Here is a 21290-nt window from a genome sequence, read left to right as displayed (position 1 = left end):
ATAAAATTAAGAATATTTTTTTAAAAAAAATATTATATAAAACATTAAATATATAATAGAAAATTGATTACAAAGATTTATAAAAATCTATTATAAAATTAAGAATATTTTTTTAAAAAAATATTATATAAAACATTAAATATATAATAGAAAATTGATTACAAAGATTTATAAAAATCTATTATAAAATTAAGAATATTTTTTTAAAAAAAATTATATAAAACATTAAATATATAATAGAAAATTGATTACAAAGATTTATAAAAATCTATTATAAAATTAAGAATATTTTTTTAAAAAAATATTATATAAAACATTAAATATATAATAGAAAATTGATTACAAAGATTTATAAAAATCTATTATAAAATTAAGAATATTTTTTTAAAAAATATTATATAAAACATTAAATATATAATAGAAAATTGATTACAAAGGTTTATAAAAATCTATTATAAAATTAAGAATATTTTTTTTAAAAAATATTATATAAAACATTAAATATATAATAGAAAATTGATTACAAAGGTTTATAAAAATCTATTATAAAATTAAGAATATTTTTTTAAAAAAATATTATATAAAACATTAAATATATAATAGAAAATTGATTACAAAGATTTATAAAAATCTATTATAAAATTAAGAATATTTTTTTAAAAAAATATTATATAAAACATTAAATATATAATAGAAAATTGATTACAAAGATTTATAAAAATCTATTATAAAATTAAGAATATTTTTTAAAAAAAAATTATATAAAACATTAAATATATAATAGAAAATTGATTACAAAGATTTATAAAAATCTATTATAAAATTAAGAATATTTTTTTAAAAAAATATTATATAAAACATTAAATATATAATAGAAAATTGATTACAAAGATTTATAAAAATCTATTATAAAATTAAGAATATTTTTTTAAAAAAAATTATATAAAACATTAAATATATAATAGAAAATTGATTACAAAGATTTATAAAAATCTATTATAAAATCTAATTTTTTATGTATATGCTGTAAAAACTTAAAGAATTTTTTTTAAAAAAATAAATTTTTTATAAAACATTCAACATATAATACATAAAAATATAAACTATGAAATATTGCATATAAAATATTGGATATCAAAAATGTAAATATTAAATATTAGAAACTATATAAAATATATAAAATGCGATATTGCACTAAAGATTAAAGATGAAATATCAACTCATATTTCATATTTCATATTTTTACATCTTTTTATTTTACATATTTAAAAATAAAAATATGTAAAAATATGAAATATGTCAATTATTATATTATATACGATACAGTGTTCTTAAATAATATTTTATATTAGTATCGTATAATATCAAATATTTATTATATTATATTTAATATTGTTATATAACATAGCTTTTAAAAATAATATTAAATCATATTATATGATATTATCCGATAATATTTAATAGTCTATTTAATATCCTCGGGCTCACCTGTTGAGGAAGTGTTCGTACTTCCGTCGGTAGGCGAATCCGGCCCTTTTGACCCGAAGGTGTTCCATCAGGCCCAGGTACTTCACCTGGTGTCGGATTATAGAGTTGTCAAATTTGTCTGCAAGGAATAATATTGGAGTAATATAGTGGAATGTAATATAATGCAAGAAAGGAAAGAATCAGGGCCAGCTAACACCTCCCAACCAAGTATTCCCATCATCAAAGTCTGGCAAATCCTCTGTTTTCTCAGGGCCACAGACAGTAGAAGCACATAAAACATCGCAAACAACACCACTCTGAAAACAAGGGAATTCCAGACAGGAAAGAATCAGGGCCAGCTAACACCTCCCAACAAAGGATTCCCATCATCAAAGTCTGGAAAATCCTCTGTTTTCTCAGGGCCACAGACAGTAGAAGCACATAAAATATCGCAAACAACACCACTCTGAAAACAAGGGAATTCCAGACAGGAAACAATCAGGGCCAGCTAACACCTCCCAACAAAGGATTCCCATCATCAAAGTCTGGCCAATCCTCTGTTTTCTCAGGGCCACAGACAGTAGAAGCACATAAAACATCGCAAACAACACCACTCTGAAAACAAGGGAATTCCAGACAGGAAACAATCAGGGCCAGCTAACACCTCCCAACAAAGGATTCCCATCATCAAAGTCTGGCCAATCCTCTGTTTTCTCAGGGCCACAGACAGTAGAAGCACATAAAATATCGCAAACAACACCACTCTGAAAACAAGGGAATTCCAGACAGGAAACTATCAGGGCCAGCTAACACCTCCCAACAAAGGATTCCCATCATCAAAGTCTGGCAAATCCTGTTTTCTCAGGGCCACAGACAGTAGAAGCACATAAAACATCGCAAACAACACCACTCTGAAAACAAGGGAATTCCAGACAGGAAAGAATCAGGGCCAGCTAACACCTCCCAACAAAGGATTCCCATCATCAAAGTCTGGAAAATCCTCTGTTTTCTCAGGGCCACAGACAGTAGAAGCACATAAAACATCGCAAACAACACCACTCTGAAAACAAGGGAATTCCAGACAGGAAACAATCAGGGCCAGCTAACACCTCCCAACAAAGGATTCCCATCATCAAAGTCTGGCAAATCCTGTTTTCTCAGGGCCACAGACAGTAGAAGCACATAAAACATCGCAAACAACACCACTCTGAAAACAAGGGAATTCCAGACAGGAAACAATCAGGGCCAGCTAACACCTCCCAACAAAGGATTCCCATCATCAAAGTCTGGAAAATCCTCTGTTTTCTCAGGGCCACAGACAGTAGAAGCACATAAAACATCGCAAACAACACCACTCTGAAAACAAGGGAATTCCAGACAGGAAACAATCAGGGCCAGCTAACACCTCCCAACAAAGGATTCCCATCATCAAAGTCTGGCAAATCCTGTTTTCTCAGGGCCACAGACAGTAGAAGCACATAAAACATCGCAAACAACACCACTCTGAAAACAAGGGAATTCCAGACAGGAAAGAATCAGGGCCAGCTAACACCTCCCAACAAAGGATTCCCATCATCAAAGTCTGGAAAATCCTCTGTTTTCTCAGGGCCACAGACAGTAGAAGCACATAAAACATCGCAAACAACACCACTCTGAAAACAAGGGAATTCCAGACAGGAAACAATCAGGGCCAGCTAACACCTCCCAACAAAGGATTCCCATCATCCAAGTCTGGCAAATCCTCTGTTTTCTCAGGGCCACAGACAGTAGAAGCACATAAAATATCGCAAACAACACCACTCTGAAAACAAGGGAATTCCAGACAGGAAACAATCAGGGCCAGCTAACACCTCCCAACAAAGGATTCCCATCATCAAAGTCTGGCCAATCCTCTGTTTTCTCAGGGCCACAGACAGTAGAAGCACATAAAATATCGCAAACAACACCACTCTGAAAACAAGGGAATTCCAGACAGGAAACAATCAGGGCCAGCTAACACCTCCCAACAAAGTATTCCCATCATCAAAGTCTGGCCAATCCTGTTTTCTCAGGGCCACAGACAGTAGAAGCACATAAAATATCGCAAACAACACCACTCTGAAAACAAGGCAATTCCAGACAGGAAACAATCAGGGCCAGCTAACACCTCCCAACAAAGGATTCCCATCATCAAAGTCTGGAAAATCCTGTTTTCTCAGGGCCACAGACAGTAGAAGCACATAAAACATCGCAAACAACACCACTCTGAAAACAAGGGAATTCCAGACAGGAAACAATCAGGGCCAGCTAACACCTCCCAACAAAGGATTCCCATCATCAAAGTCTGGCAAATCCTCTGTTTTCTCAGGGCCACAGACAGTAGAAGCACATAAAACATCGCAAACAACACCACTCTGAAAACAAGGGAATTCCAGACAGGAAACAATCAGGGCCAGCTAACACCTCCCAACAAAGGATTCCCATCATCAAAGTCTGGAAAATCCTCTGTTTTCTCAGGGCCACAGACAGTAGAAGCACATAAAACATCGCAAACAACACCACTCTGAAAACAAGGGAATTCCAGACAGGAAACAATCAGGGCCAGCTAACACCTCCCAACAAAGGATTCCCATCATCAAAGTCTGGCAAATCCTGTTTTCTCAGGGCCACAGACAGTAGAAGCACATAAAACATCGCAAACAACACCACTCTGAAAACAAGGGAATTCCAGACAGGAAAGAATCAGGGCCAGCTAACACCTCCCAACAAAGGATTCCCATCATCAAAGTCTGGAAAATCCTCTGTTTTCTCAGGGCCACAGACAGTAGAAGCACATAAAACATCGCAAACAACACCACTCTGAAAACAAGGGAATTCCAGACAGGAAACAATCAGGGCCAGCTAACACCTCCCAACAAAGGATTCCCATCATCCAAGTCTGGCAAATCCTCTGTTTTCTCAGGGCCACAGACAGTAGAAGCACATAAAATATCGCAAACAACACCACTCTGAAAACAAGGGAATTCCAGACAGGAAACAATCAGGGCCAGCTAACACCTCCCAACAAAGGATTCCCATCATCAAAGTCTGGCCAATCCTCTGTTTTCTCAGGGCCACAGACAGTAGAAGCACATAAAATATCGCAAACAACACCACTCTGAAAACAAGGGAATTCCAGACAGGAAACAATCAGGGCCAGCTAACACCTCCCAACAAAGTATTCCCATCATCAAAGTCTGGCCAATCCTGTTTTCTCAGGGCCACAGACAGTAGAAGCACATAAAATATCGCAAACAACACCACTCTGAAAACAAGGCAATTCCAGACAGGAAACAATCAGGGCCAGCTAACACCTCCCAACAAAGGATTCCCATCATCAAAGTCTGGAAAATCCTGTTTTCTCAGGGCCACAGACAGTAGAAGCACATAAAACATCGCAAACAACACCACTCTGAAAACAAGGGAATTCCAGACAGGAAACAATCAGGGCCAGCTAACACCTCCCAACAAAGGATTCCCATCATCAAAGTCTGGCAAATCCTCTGTTTTCTCAGGGCCACAGACAGTAGAAGCACATAAAATATCGCAAACAACACCACTCTGAAAACAAGGGAATTCCAGACAGGAAACAATCAGGGCCAGCTAACACCTCCCAACAAAAAATTCACTCAGGGAGGAAGCAGCCAGGCTTTAACGCTGTAAGGCCATTACATCCTAATCATTTTTCCTAATTGCAGCATTCATACTTGCCTCCAACAAACAAAAAAACCCAATCAGAAATATTGTATATTCACAACCTTTAGGAAATAATATCCCCTGATGGCGCAGCGTGTTAAAGCGCTGAGCTGCTGAACTTCTAAATAATAATAATAAAATAATAATAATAATAATAGATTAAATATTTAAATAAATGGCATGTTTTCTGACCTGGCTCTTTGTCGTCATTGGGTTTAATGCACCGGATGTACGAAGGCTCTTTGGACATGAGGATCTCAATCAGGCTGGACAGGCTGTTCTTGAACTGCGTTGCCACCTCAAATAATAATAATAATAATAATAATAATAATAATAATAATAATAATAATAATATATCACATAATAAATATAATAATAATTTTAATTAAAAATAAAATAATAACATATAATAATAAGAATTCTTATTATAAAATAATAAATATAAAATAACAATATAAAAATATAATAATAATATATCACATCATAAATATAATAATAATTTTAATTAAAAATAAAATAATAACATATAATAATAAGAATTCTTATTATAAAATAATAAATATAAAATAACAATATAAAAATATAATAATAATATAACTCATAATAAATATAATAATAATAATTTTAATTACAAATAAAATAATAAATATAATAATAATAATATAAAATAATAATATAAATAAATATAATAATAATATATCACATAATAATTTTAATTACAAATAAAATAATAACATATCATAATAAGAATTCTTATTATAAAATAATAAATATAAAATAATAATATAAAAATATAATATTAATATATCACATAATAAATATAATAACAATAATTTTAATTACAAATAAAATAATAACATATAATTATAATCATTATTATTATTATAAAATAATAATATGAACTAATAATATAAATAAATATAATAATAATATATCACATAATAAATATAATAATAATACTTTTAATTTAAAATAAAATAATAAATATAAAATAATAATATAAAATATAATAATATCACATAATAAATATAATAATAATTTTAATTAAAAATAAAATAGTAACATAAAATAACAATAATTATTATTATTATAAAATAATAAATATAAAACAATAATATAAAAATATAATAATAACATATCATATAATAAATATAATAATAATAATTTTAATTAAAATAAAAGAATAGCATATAATAATAATAATAATTATAAACTAATAATATAAACAATATAAAAATATAATAATAATATATCACATAATAAATATAATAATAATAATTTTAATTAAAATAAAATAATAACATATAATAATAATAATTATAAACTAATAATATAAATAATATAAAAATATAATAATAATATATCACATAATAAATATAATAATAATAATTTTAATTAAAAATAAAATAATAACATATTATTATTATTATAAACTAATAATACAAACTAATAATATAAAATATGATAATAATATATCATATAATAAATATAATAATAATAATTTTAATTAAAATAATAACATATAATAATAATAATTATAAACTAATAATATAAATAATATAAAAATATAATAATAATATATCACATAATAAATATAATAATAATAATTTTAATTAAAAATAAAATAATAACATATTATTATTATAAACTAATAATACAAACTAATAATATAAAATATAATAATAATATATCATATAATAAATATTATAATAATAATTTTAATTAAAATAAAATAATAACATAGTAATAATAATAATAATAATAATAATAATAATAATAATAATAATAATAATAATAATAATAATGGTAATAATGATGGAAGCGGGTACGGTTTCGGGCCGTCTTCGGTTCTCGAGTTCTGCGGGGAGGAAGCACTCTCTCAGGATCCCGTTCTTCGACTTGCACAGGACCTTCGGGATCAATTGAAAAGAATTTGGATTCAATTGGATCCCGTTGGGTTGATCGATTGTATTAATAACGGTAATTGATCAATCAATTCTGCACGCGAAAAAAATCCCGATTCTGACCTCTTTCAGGTTCCGGAAGAGAAGGTCGTTGTTCTTCTCCAAGAAACCTGGTGAAGAAGAGAGAAGGGGATGCTGGGATCTGTAGTAGTACGCATGGGAGGCGATGGGAGGGTGATGGGAATTGTAGTCCACAGAAAGCAAGGGGAGGGCGATGGGACATCTACTCAATACTAGTCGGTGGGAGGGTGGTGGGATCTATACTCAGTATAAAGCGATGGGGATGATGGGATTTGTAGTGAATAGACTTCCATGGGAGGATGATGGGATATGCACTAAAGAGATATTAATGGGAGGACGTTGGGATGTTAATGGGAGGATGTTGGGATGTTAATGGGAGGATGATGGGATATGTAGTCAATAGACATGAATGGGAGGGTGATGGGATATGTAGTCAATAGACATGAATGGGAGGACAATGGGATATGTACTTAATAGATATTAATGGGAGAACATTGGGATGTTAATGGAAGGATGATGGGATGTGTAGTCAATAGACATGAATGGGAGGACAATGGGATATGCACTAAAGAGATATTAATGGGAGGACGTTGGGATGTTAATGGGAGGATGTTGGGATGTTAATGGGAGGATGATGGGATATGTAGTCAATAGACATGAATGGGAGGACAATGGGATATGCACTAAAGAGATATTAATGGGAGGACGTTGGGATGTTAATGGGAGGACGTTGGGATGTTAATGGGAGGATGATGGGATATGTAGTCAATAGACATGAATGGGAGGGTGATGGGATATGTAGTCAATAGACATGAATGGGAGGACAATGGGATAGGCACTAAAGAGATATCAATGGGAGGACGTTGGGATGTTAATGGGAGGACGATGGGATGTTAATGGGAGGATGATGGGATATGTAGTCAATAGACATGAATGGGAGGACAATGGGATATGTACTTAAGAGATATTAATGGGAGAACATTGGGATGTTAATGGAAGGATGATGGGATATGTAGTCAATAGACATGAATGGGAGGACAATGGGATATGCACTAAAGAGATATTAATGGGAGGACGTTGGGATGTTAATGGGAGGACGATGGGATGTTAATGGGAGGATGATGGGATATGTAGTCAATAGACATGAATGGGAGGGTGATGGGATATGTAGTCAATAGACATGAATGGGAGGACAATGGGATATGTACTAAAGAGATATCAATGGGAGGACGTTGGGATGTTAATGGGAGAACATTGGGATGTTAATGGGAGGATGATGGGATATGTAGTCAATAGACATGAATGGGAGGGTGATGGGATATGTAGTCAATAGACATGAATGGGAGGACAATGGGATATGTACTTAAGAGATATTAATGGGAGAACATTGGGATGTTAATGGAAGGATGATGGGATATGTAGTCAATAGACATGAATGGGAGGACAATGGGATATGCACTAAAGAGATATTAATGGGAGGACGTTGGGATGTTAATGGGAGGACGATGGGATGTTAATGGGAGGATGATGGGATATGTAGTCAATAGACATGAATGGGAGGGTGATGGGATATGTAGTCAATAGACATGAATGGGAGGACAATGGGATATGTACTAAAGAGATATCAATGGGAGGACGTTGGGATGTTAATGGGAGAACATTGGGATGTTAATGGGAGGATGATGGGATATGTAGTCAATAGACATGAATGGGAGGGTGATGGGATATGTAGTCAATAGACATGAATGGGAGGACAATGGGATATGTACTTAATAGATATTAATGGGAGAACATTGGGATGTTAATGGAAGGATGATGGGATGTGTAGTCAATAGACATGAATGGGAGGACAATGGGATATGCACTAAAGAGATATTAATGGGAGGACGTTGGGATGTTAATGGGAGGACGTTGGGATATGTAGTCAATAGACATGAATGGGAGGACAATGGGATATGCACTAAAGAGATATTAATGGGAGGATGTTGGGATGTTAATGGGAGGATGATGGGATATGTAGTCAATAGACATGAATGGGAGGACAATGGGATATGCACTAAAGAGATATTAATGGGAGGACGTTGGGATGTTAATGGGAGGACGTTGGGATGTTAATGGGAGGATGATGGGATATGTAGTCAATAGACATGAATGGGAGGGTGATGGGATATGTAGTCAATAGACATGAATGGGAGGACAATGGGATAGGCACTAAAGAGATATCAATGGGAGGACGTTGGGATGTTAATGGGAGGACGATGGGATGTTAATGGGAGGATGATGGGATATGTAGTCAATAGACATGAATGGGAGGACAATGGGATATGTACTTAAGAGATATTAATGGGAGAACATTGGGATGTTAATGGAAGGATGATGGGATATGTAGTCAATAGACATGAATGGGAGGACAATGGGATATGCACTAAAGAGATATTAATGGGAGGACGTTGGGATGTTAATGGGAGGACGATGGGATGTTAATGGGAGGATGATGGGATATGTAGTCAATAGACATGAATGGGAGGGTGATGGGATATGCACTAAAGAGATATTAATGGGAGGACGTTGGGATGTTAATGGAAGGACGATGGGATGTTAATGGGAGGATGATGGGATATGTAGTCAATAGACATGAATGGGAGGGTGATGGGATATGTAGTCAATAGACATGAATGGGAGGACAATGGGATATGTACTTAATAGATATTAATGGGAGAACATTGGGATGTTAATGGAAGGATGATGGGATATGTAGTCAATAGACATGAATGGGAGGACAATGGGATATGCACTAAAGAGATATCAATGGGAGGACGTTGGGATGTTAATGGGAGGACGATGGGATGTTAATGGGAGGATGATGGGATATGTAGTCAATAGACATGAATGGGAGGGTGATGGGATATGTAGTCAATAGACATGAATGGGAGGACAATGGGATATGTACTAAAGAGATATCAATGGGAGGACGTTGGGATGTTAATGGGAGAACATTGGGATGTTAATGGGAGGATGATGGGATATGTAGTCAATAGACATGAATGGGAGGGTGATGGGATATGTAGTCAATAGACATGAATGGGAGGACAATGGGATATGTACTTAATAGATATTAATGGGAGAACATTGGGATGTTAATGGAAGGATGATGGGATGTGTAGTCAATAGACATGAATGGGAGGACAATGGGATATGCACTAAAGAGATATTAATGGGAGGACGTTGGGATGTTAATGGGAGGATGTTGGGATGTTAATGGGAGGATGATGGGATATGTAGTCAATAGACATGAATGGGAGGACAATGGGATATGCACTAAAGAGATATTAATGGGAGGACGTTGGGATGTTAATGGGAGGACGTTGGGATGTTAATGGGAGGATGATGGGATATGTAGTCAATAGACATGAATGGGAGGACAATGGGATAGGCACTAAAGAGATATCAATGGGAGGACGTTGGGATGTTAATGGGAGGACGATGGGATGTTAATGGGAGGATGATGGGATATGTAGTCAATAGACATGAATGGGAGGACAATGGGATATGTACTTAAGAGATATTAATGGGAGAACATTGGGATGTTAATGGAAGGATGATGGGATATGTAGTCAATAGACATGAATGGGAGGACAATGGGATATGCACTAAAGAGATATTAATGGGAGGACGTTGGGATGTTAATGGGAGGACGATGGGATGTTAATGGGAGGATGATGGGATATGTAGTCAATAGACATGAATGGGAGGGTGATGGGATATGTAGTCAATAGACATGAATGGGAGGACAATGGGATATGTACTTAATAGATATTAATGGGAGAACATTGGGATGTTAATGGAAGGATGATGGGATATGTAGTCAATAGACATGAATGGGAGGACAATGGGATATGCACTAAAGAGATATCAATGGGAGGACGTTGGGATGTTAATGGGAGGACGATGGGATGTTAATGGGAGGATGATGGGATATGTAGTCAATAGACATGAATGGGAGGGTGATGGGATATGTAGTCAATAGACATGAATGGGAGGACAATGGGATATGTACTTAATAGATATTAATGGGAGAACATTGGGATGTTAATGGAAGGATGATGGGAGATGTAGTCAATAGACATGAATGGGAGGACAATGGGATATGCACTAAAGAGATATTAATGGGAGGACGTTGGGATGTTAATGGGAGGACGATGGGATGTGTAGTCAATAGATGTCAATGGGAGGATGATGGGATATGTAATCAATAGACATGAATGGGAGGACGATGGGACATATAGTCTATGGGGCTGATGGGATATGTAGTCAATAGACATGAATGGGAGGACATAGGGATGTTAATGGGAGGATGATGGGACATGTAGTCAATAGATGACAATGGGAGGATGATGGGATATGTAGTCAATAGACATGAATGGGAGGACAATGGGATATGCACTAAATAGATATTAATGGGAGAACGCTGGGATGTTACTGGGAGGATGATAGGATAGGTAGTCAATAGATGACAATGGGAGGATGATGGGATATGTAGTCAATAGACATGAATGGGAGGACATAGGGATGTTAATGGGAGGATGATGGGACATGTAGTCAATAGATGACAATGGGAGGATGATGGGATATGTAGTCAATAGACATGAATGGGAGGACATAGGGATGTTAATGGGAGGATGATCGGACATGTAGTCAATAGATGTCAATGGGAGGATGATGGGATATGTAGTCAATAGACATGAATGGGAGGACAATGGGATATGCACTAAATAGATATTAATGGGAGAACGCTGGGATGTTACTGGGATGATGATGGGATAGGTAGTTAATAGATGTCAATGGGAGGATGATGGGATCTGTGGTATACAGAAAGCGAGTGGAGGGTGATGGGACTTGTGGTCAATGGTGTCCATAGAAAGCCATGGGAGGGCGATGGGAGTTGTAGTGCGGCCTGGCTCGCTTACCCACGGTGCAGTAGGTGACCTCCCCGGCGTAGTGCTGGAGGCGGAAGTCGACCCAGCCGATGGAGCGGCGCACGTGCAGGTCGGCCAGCTTCCGGCTGCAGGAAGTAAAATTATGTATCATCATTTATCCCAGTATTCCCAGTTGGGTCTGTGGGCCACGTTTGGTCCAGATCCAGCATTCGAGGGGGTCGCTGGATACCGACTATTATACGCCTGACACTCCTGAGGCAGGTAAAAGCGTGCTTCGGTTCACAAGCAATGCTCTACTGTACTATATCATATTTAATATTATAATATAATAATATACAAAGCTAATGCAATATAATATACTGTATTATACTGTATTAGTGCAATAAGATTATGATATGATATTATAATAATAATACAATATAAGATCATGATATCATTATTTAATATAATATAATAATATAGTAAAACGATAGACTATAATCTAATATAGTGATCAAATAGTGAAATACAACACAATATGCTATTTCATTATTGTAATAATATAAGATCATGATATAATTATTTAATATAATAATATAGTAAAACGATAGACTATAATCTAATATAGTGATCAAATAGTGAAATACAATGCAATATGATATTTCATTATTGTAATAATATAAGATCATGATATAATTATTTAATATAATATAATAATATAGTAAAACGATAGACTATAATCTTATAGTGATCAAATAGTGAAATACAACGCAATATGATATTTCATTATTGTAATAATATAAGATCATGATATAATTATTTAATATAATAATATAGTAAAACGATAGACTATAATCTAATATAGTGATCAAATAGTGAAATACAATGCAATATGATATTTCATTATTGTAATAATATAAGATCATGATATAATTATTTAATATAATATAATAATATAGTAAAACGATAGACTATAATCTAATATAGTGATCAAATAGTGAAATACAATGCAATATGCTATTTCATTATTGTAATAATATAAGATCATGATATAATTATTTAATATAATAATATAGTAAAACGATAGACTATAATCTAATATAGTGATCAAATAGTGAAATACAATGCAATATGATATTTCATTATTGTAATAATATAAGATCATGATATAATTATTTAATATAAAATAATAATATAGTAAAACGATAGACTATAATCTAATATAGTGATCAAATAGTGAAATACAATGCAATATGATATTTCATTATTGTAATAATATAAGATCATGATATAATTATTTAATATAATATAATAATATAGTAAAACGATAGACTATAATCTAATATCGTGATCAAATAGTGAAATACAATACAATATGCTATTTCATTATTGTAATAATATAAGATCATGATATAATTATTTAATATAATAATATAGTAAAACGATAGACTATAATCTAATATAGTGATCAAATAGTGAAATACAACACAATATGCTATTTCATTATTGTAATAATATAAGATCATGATATAATTATTTAATATAAAATAATAATATAGTAAAACGATAGACTATAATCTAATATAGTGATCAAATAGTGAAATACAATGCAATATGATATTTCATTATTGTAATAATATAAGATCATGATATAATTATTTAATATAATATAATAATATAGTAAAACGATAGACTATAATCTAATATAGTGATCAAATAGTGAAATACAATGCAATATGCTATTTCATTATTGTAATAATATAAGATCATGATATAATTATTTAATATAATAATATAGTAAAACGATAGACTATAATCTAATATAGTGATCAAATAGTGAAATACAATACAATATGCTATTTCATTATTGTAATAATATAAGATCATGATATAATTATTTAATATAATAATATAGTAAAACGATAGACTATAATCTAATATAGTGATCAAATAGTGAAATACAATGCAATATGATATTTCATTATTGTAATAATATAAGATCATGATATAATTATTTAATATAAAATAATAATATAGTAAAACGATAGACTATAATCTAATATAGTGATCAAATAGTGAAATACAATGCAATATGATATTTCATTATTGTAATAATATAAGATCATGATATAATTATTTAATATAATATAATAATATAGTAAAACGATAGACTATAATCTAATATCGTGATCAAATAGTGAAATACAATACAATATGCTATTTCATTATTGTAATAATATAAGATCATGATATAATTATTTAATATAATAATATAGTAAAACGATAGACTATAATCTAATATAGTGATCAAATAGTGAAATACAACACAATATGCTATTTCATTATTGTAATAATATAAGATCATGATATAATTATTTAATATAAAATAATAATATAGTAAAACGATAGACTATAATCTAATATAGTGATCAAATAGTGAAATACAATGCAATATGATATTTCATTATTGTAATAATATAAGATCATGATATAATTATTTAATATAATATAATAATATAGTAAAACGATAGACTATAATCTAATATAGTGATCAAATAGTGAAATACAATGCAATATGATATTTCATTATTGTAATAATATAAGATCATGATATAATTATTTAATATAATATAATAATATAGTAAAACGATAGACTATAATCTAATATAGTGATCAAATAGTGAAATACAACACAATATGCTATTTCATTATTGTAATAATATAAGATCATGATATAATTATTTAATATAAAATAATAATATAGTAAAACGATAGACTATAATCTAATATAGTGATCAAATAGTGAAATACAACACAATATGCTATTTCATTATTGTAATAATATAAGATCATGATATAATTATTTAATATAAAATAATAATATAGTAAAACGATAGACTATAATCTAATATAGTGATCAAATAGTGAAATACAATACAATATGCTATTTCATTATTGTAATAATATAAGATCATGATATAATTATTTAATATAACAATATAGTAAAACGATAGACTATAATCTAATATAGTGATCAAATAGTGAAATACAATGCAATATGATATTTCATTATTGTAATAATATAAGATCATGATATAATTATTTAATATGATAGAATAATACAATATACAATGCTAATGCAGTATAATATACTATATTAGTGCAATGAGATTATGATATGATATTATTATAGTAATATAATATAATACAGTGATATAAGATCATGATATAATTATTTAATATAATAATATAGTAAAACGATATAATATAATCTAATATAGTGATATAATTGTGAAATACAATACAATATGATATGATATTATTGTAATAATATAAGATAATGATATAATTATTTAATATAATATAATAATATAGTAAAAGGATATAATCTAATATAGTGCTATAATAGTGAAATACAATAAAATACAATATGATACTATATTATTGTAATAATATAATATAATGATATAATTATTTAATATAATATAATAATATAATATAATGATGGAATATAATCTAATATAGTGATATAATAGTGATATAATACAATAGAATACAATATACAATATCATGAGATAATAATGATATCATATTATTGCATATTGTATTATTATATCATTATAATATAATAATGTAATAAATATTATATAATATTATGGTATTATGATATAATATATTGAAATTATAATGATATATAATATATAATACAATACAATATACAATATCACGAGATAATTATAATATAATATAATATCATTGTATCATGATATTGTATTATTATATCATTATAATATAATAATATAATAAATATTATATAGTATTATGGTATGATATGATATAATAAAATATATTGAAATTATAGTAATATAATAATATATAATACAATATAATACAATATACAATATGAGATAATAATAATATAATATAGTATAATATCATTGTATCACATATAATTATTATATAATTATATTATAATATAATAAATATGATATAATATTATAGTATTATAAAGTGATACAATAGTGATATAATAATATAATATACTACAATATACAATATCATGAAATAATAATAATATAATATAATGATATAATTATTTAACATAATATAGTAATATAGTATAATGATAGAATATAATCTAATATAGTGATATAATAGTGATGTAATAACATAATACAATATACAATATCATGAAATAATAATATATGATATGATATCATTACATCATATTATATTGTATTATTATATCATCTATATATATAAAAGAGTGATGGCATCACGGCAGCGGACAAAACAACAAAAGTAAACACCCCACAACCTCGAAAATTGACAGCACAACCCGTCATCCATGCCTCTAGGTTGATACAACAAAAAGAAAAGAAAAATAAATTCCTAATTAGAGGGAGAGGAATAATTGTTTTTATCCAATTGCTGCCAGTTAGAAGGCTAAGCTCCGCCCACTTGGTCTCCTAGCAACCCACTCAGCCCAGTGTTAATAAAATAATGATAAAAAATAAATACAAATAATACAATAAAAAAATATGAAAAACACTAAAATAATTAATACAATAAAATACTATAACAAAATGACTAAAAATAATACAACAAAATAATAAAATACAATAAATAAAAAAGATAAGTGACAATAAAATTAATTTAAAAAAATACAAATAACGTCAAATAAAAATTCCACAACAAGTTTTAACCGATACCACCACCACTTTGCCACAGCAACGCGTGGCTGGGCACAGCTAGTTATAATATAATAATATAATAAATATTATATAATATTATAGTATTACATCATTTAATTATTATTATTATTATTATTATTATTATTGAATATGATGATGATGGTGATGATGGTTCTTTCCGTACGTGAGGAAGTGTGGGTGTCCTCCCAATTTTTCTTCCATTTTCTCCAGAAAACTCAGGTCGGTGGCTTCTCCGGGTCGAAGCCCTTCCTCGTCCTTGGAGAGAAAAGCAGAGCATGGGATTTGTAGTTTCCCCATAAATAAACAACAACACAAACAAACAAACAAACAAATCCCTTACCAAGATGGCGATGATGCCTCTGTGCTTCTCTTCCACCAAATCGCAGATGACTTTGTTGTTGAAGTACGAGACCGGCTCCCACTGGAATGAGATATTGTTGGTACACAGTTCGATCCCTCCCCACAGATGGCCATCCATCCAACCTTCAAGGGCATCTAGACCCACCTCAATGCCTTCCTGTTCGTACTCCTCTTGCTCGGCTTTCAGAGTCATCTCAATCAGCAGTTGTTGTAGCTTCTCGTTGCAATAATTGATGCAGAACTGCTCAAAGCTAAATCATGCAGACGCATGGGAAGCCAATGGGGAACATAAGATAATAATATAATATAATACAAATATTAGATAACAAAATAACAATAAAATTAATATAATATAAAAATAGAATATAATAAAATCACAATGTTCGGTGGGAGAGGAGGCTCTGTGAGAGCAAAGCTGTTGGCCATCGGAAGTCAACATTCATTTTAGTATGTCAACATTGGCCATCAGAAGTCAACGTTCATCTTAATAAGTCAACGTTGGCCATCGGAAGTCAACATTCATCTTAATAAGTCAACGTTGGCCATCAGAAGTCAACATTCATCTTAATATGTCAACATTGGCCATCGGAAGTCAACGTTCATCTTAATAAGTCAACGTTGGCCATCAGAAGTCAACATTCATCTTAATATGTCAACATTGGCCATCGGAAGTCAACATTCATCTTAATAAGTCAACGTTGGCCATCAGAAGTCAACATTCATCTTAATATGTCAACATTGGCCATCGGAAGTCAACGTTCATCTTAATATGTCAACGTTGGCCATCGGAAGTCAACGTTCATCTTAATAAGTCAACGTTGGCCATCGGAAGTCAACGTTCATCTTAATAAGTCAACGTTGGCCATCAGAAGTCAACGTTCATCTTAATAAGTCAACGTTGGCCATCGGAAGTCAACATTCATCTTAATAAGTCAACGTTGGCCATCAGAAGTCAACGTTCATCTTAATAAGTCAACGTTGGCCATCGGAAGTCAACGTTCATCTTAATAAGTCAACGTTGGCCATCGGAAGTCAACGTTCATCTTAATAAGTCAACGTTGGCCATCGGAAGTCAACGTTCATCTTAATAAGTCAACGTTGGCCATCAGAAGTCAACGTTCATCTTAATAAGTCAACGTTGGCCATCGGAAGTCAACATTCATCTTAATAAGTCAACGTTGGCCATCAGAAGTCAACGTTCATCTTAATAAGTCAACGTTGGCCATCGGAAGTCAACGTTCATCTTAATATGTCAACTTTGGCCATCGGAAGTCAACATTCATCTTAATATGTCAACATTGGCCATCGGAAGTCAACGTTCATCTTAATAAGTCAACGTTGGCCATCGGAAGTCAACGTTCATCTTAATAAGTCAACGTTGGCCATCGGAAGTCAACATTCATCTTAATAAGTCAACGTTGGCCATCGGAAGTCAACATTCATCTTAATATGTCAACATTGGCCATCGGAAGTCAACGTTCATCTTAATAAGTCAACGTTGGCCATCGGAAGTCAACATTCATCTTAATATGTCAACATTGGCCATCGGAAGTCAACGTTCATCTTAATAAGTCAACGTTGGCCATCGGAAGTCAACGTTCATCTTAATAAGTCAACGTTGGCCATCGGAAGTCAACGTTCATCTTAATATGTCAACATTGGCCATCAGAAGTCAACATTCATCTTAATAAGTCAACGTTGGCCATCAGAAGTCAACATTCATCTTAATATGTCAACATTGGCCATCGGAAGTCAACGTTCATCTTAATATGTCAACGTTGGCCATCGGAAGTCAACGTTCATCTTAATAAGTCAACGTTGGCCATCGGAAGTCAACGTTCATCTTAATAAGTCAACGTTGGCCATCAGAAGTCAACGTTCATCTTAATAAGTCAACGTTGGCCATCGGAAGTCAACATTCATCTTAATAAGTCAACGTTGGCCATCAGAAGTCAACGTTCATCTTAATAAGTCAACGTTGGCCATCGGAAGTCAACGTTCATCTTAATAAGTCAACGTTGGCCATCGGAAGTCAACGTTCATCTTAATAAGTCAACGTTGGCCATCGGAAGTCAACGTTCATCTTAATAAGTCAACGTTGGCCATCAGAAGTCAACGTTCATCTTAATAAGTCAACGTTGGCCATCGGAAGTCAACATTCATCTTAATAAGTCAACGTTGGCCATCAGAAGTCAACGTTCATCTTAATAAGTCAACGTTGGCCATCGGAAGTCAACGTTCATCTTAATAAGTCAACGTTGGCCATCGGAAGTCAACATTCATCTTAATAAGTCAACGTTGGCCATCGGAAGTCAACATTCATCTTAATATGTCAACATTGGCCATCGGAAGTCAACGTTCATCTTAATAAGTCAACGTTGGCCATCGGAAGTCAACATTCATCTTAATATGTCAACATTGGCCATCGGAAGTCAACGTTCATCTTAATAAGTCAACGTTGGCCATCAGAAGTCAACATTCATCTTAATATGTCAACATTGGCCATCGGAAGTCAACGTTCATCTTAATAAGTCAACATTGGCCTTCGGAATTCAATGTTCATCTTAATAAGTCAACGTTGGCCATCGGAAGTCAACATTCATCTTAATAAGTCAACGTTGGCCATCAGAAGTCAACGTTCATCTTAATAAGTCAACGTTGGCCATCGGAAGTCAACGTTCATCTTAATAAGTCAACGTTGGCCATCGGAAGTCAACGTTCATCTTAATAAGTCAACGTTGGCCATCGGAAGTCAACGTTCATCTTAATAAGTCAACGTTGGCCATCAGAAGTCAACGTTCATCTTAATAAGTCAACGTTGGCCATCGGAAGTCAACATTCATCTTAATAAGTCAACGTTGGCCATCGGAAGTCAACGTTCATCTTAATATGTCAACATTGGCCATTGGAAGTCAACGTTCATCTTAATAAGTCAACATTGGCCATCGGAAGTCAACGTTCATCTTAATATGTCAACATTGGCCATTGGAAGTCAACGTTCATCTGAATAAGTCAACATTGGCCATCGGAAGTCAACGTTCATCTTAATATGTCAACATTGGCCATCGGAAGTCAACGTTCATCTTAATAAGTCAACATTGGCCATCGGAAGTCAACGTTCATCTTAATAAGTCAACATTGGCCATCGGAAGTCAACGTTCATCTTAATAAGTCAACATTGGCCATCGGAAGTCAACGTTCATCTTAATATGTCAACATTGGCCATCGGAAGTCAACGTTCATCTGAATAAGTCAACATTGGCCATTGGAAGTCAACGTTCATCTTAATATGTCAACATTGGCCATCGGAAGTCAACGTTCATCTTAATAAGTCAACATTGGCCATCGGAAGTCAACGTTCATCTTAATAAGTCAACATTGGCCATCGGTAGTCAACGTTCATCTTAATATGTCAACATTGGCCATCGGAAGTCAACGTTCATCTTAATATGTCAACATTGGCCATTGGAAGTCAACGTTCATCTTAATAAGTCAACATTGGCCATCGGAAGTCAACGTTCGTCTTAATATGTCAATGTTGGCCATCGGAAGTCAACGTTCATCTTAATATGTCAACATTGGCCATCGGAAGTCAACGTTCATCTTAATATGTCAACATTGGCCATCGGAAGTCAACGTTCGTCTTAATATGTCAATGTTGGCCATCGGAAGTCAACGTTCATCTTAATAAGTCAACATTGGCCATCGGAAGTCAACGTTCGTCTTAATATGTCAACATTGGCCATCGGAAGTCAACGTTCATCTTAATAAGTCAACATTGGCCATCGGAAGTCAACGTTCATGGCAGACAACCTCTGAGGGTTCCTGCCATAAATGTGGGCAAAAGGTCAGGAGAGAATGCTTCTGGAACATGGCCAGACAGCCTAGAAAATGCAGAGCAACTAATATAACATATAACAAAATGAATATGCACCTGTTTGTCTGGAAGACCTCGAAGCCATAAATGTCAAGGAGGCCAATCACTGTTTTCATGCTGAAGTCCTTTTCCACAAAATAATATGTATTAGAATATAAATATATATTAGAATATATATTAGAATATAAATAGAATATAAATATAAATGCAATAAAATAGGTATAGGCAATATTATATTATATTATATTATATTATA

At 32.3% G+C, this 21290-nt stretch overlaps 1 protein-coding gene across 1 annotated transcript in view; it reads right to left on the bottom strand.

Moving 5' to 3' along the window:
• myo1h (myosin IH) overlaps window positions 1-21290 on the bottom strand; it is a 51672-nt gene that overhangs the window by 12533 nt on the left and 17849 nt on the right. The window contains exons 10-18 of the mRNA XM_062966579.1: window positions 21092-21159; window positions 17303-17408; window positions 17138-17218; window positions 16961-17052; window positions 12134-12228; window positions 7209-7255; window positions 7011-7091; window positions 5374-5479; window positions 1489-1606 (exon numbers count right to left, since the gene is read on the bottom strand). Coding sequence (XP_062822649.1) covers window positions 1489-1606; window positions 5374-5479; window positions 7011-7091; window positions 7209-7255; window positions 12134-12228; window positions 16961-17052; window positions 17138-17218; window positions 17303-17408; window positions 21092-21159 — 794 coding nt within the window. The remainder of the gene's footprint in view (window positions 1-1488; window positions 1607-5373; window positions 5480-7010; window positions 7092-7208; window positions 7256-12133; window positions 12229-16960; window positions 17053-17137; window positions 17219-17302; window positions 17409-21091; window positions 21160-21290) is intronic.

The sequence above is a fragment of the Anolis carolinensis genome, unplaced genomic scaffold (genome assembly GCF_035594765.1).
Source record: "Anolis carolinensis isolate JA03-04 unplaced genomic scaffold, rAnoCar3.1.pri scaffold_24, whole genome shotgun sequence".
NCBI lineage: Eukaryota > Metazoa > Chordata > Lepidosauria > Squamata > Dactyloidae > Anolis > Anolis carolinensis.
Note: the sequence above shows the minus strand (reverse complement) of the source record. Positions and strands in the feature narration are given on the sequence as shown.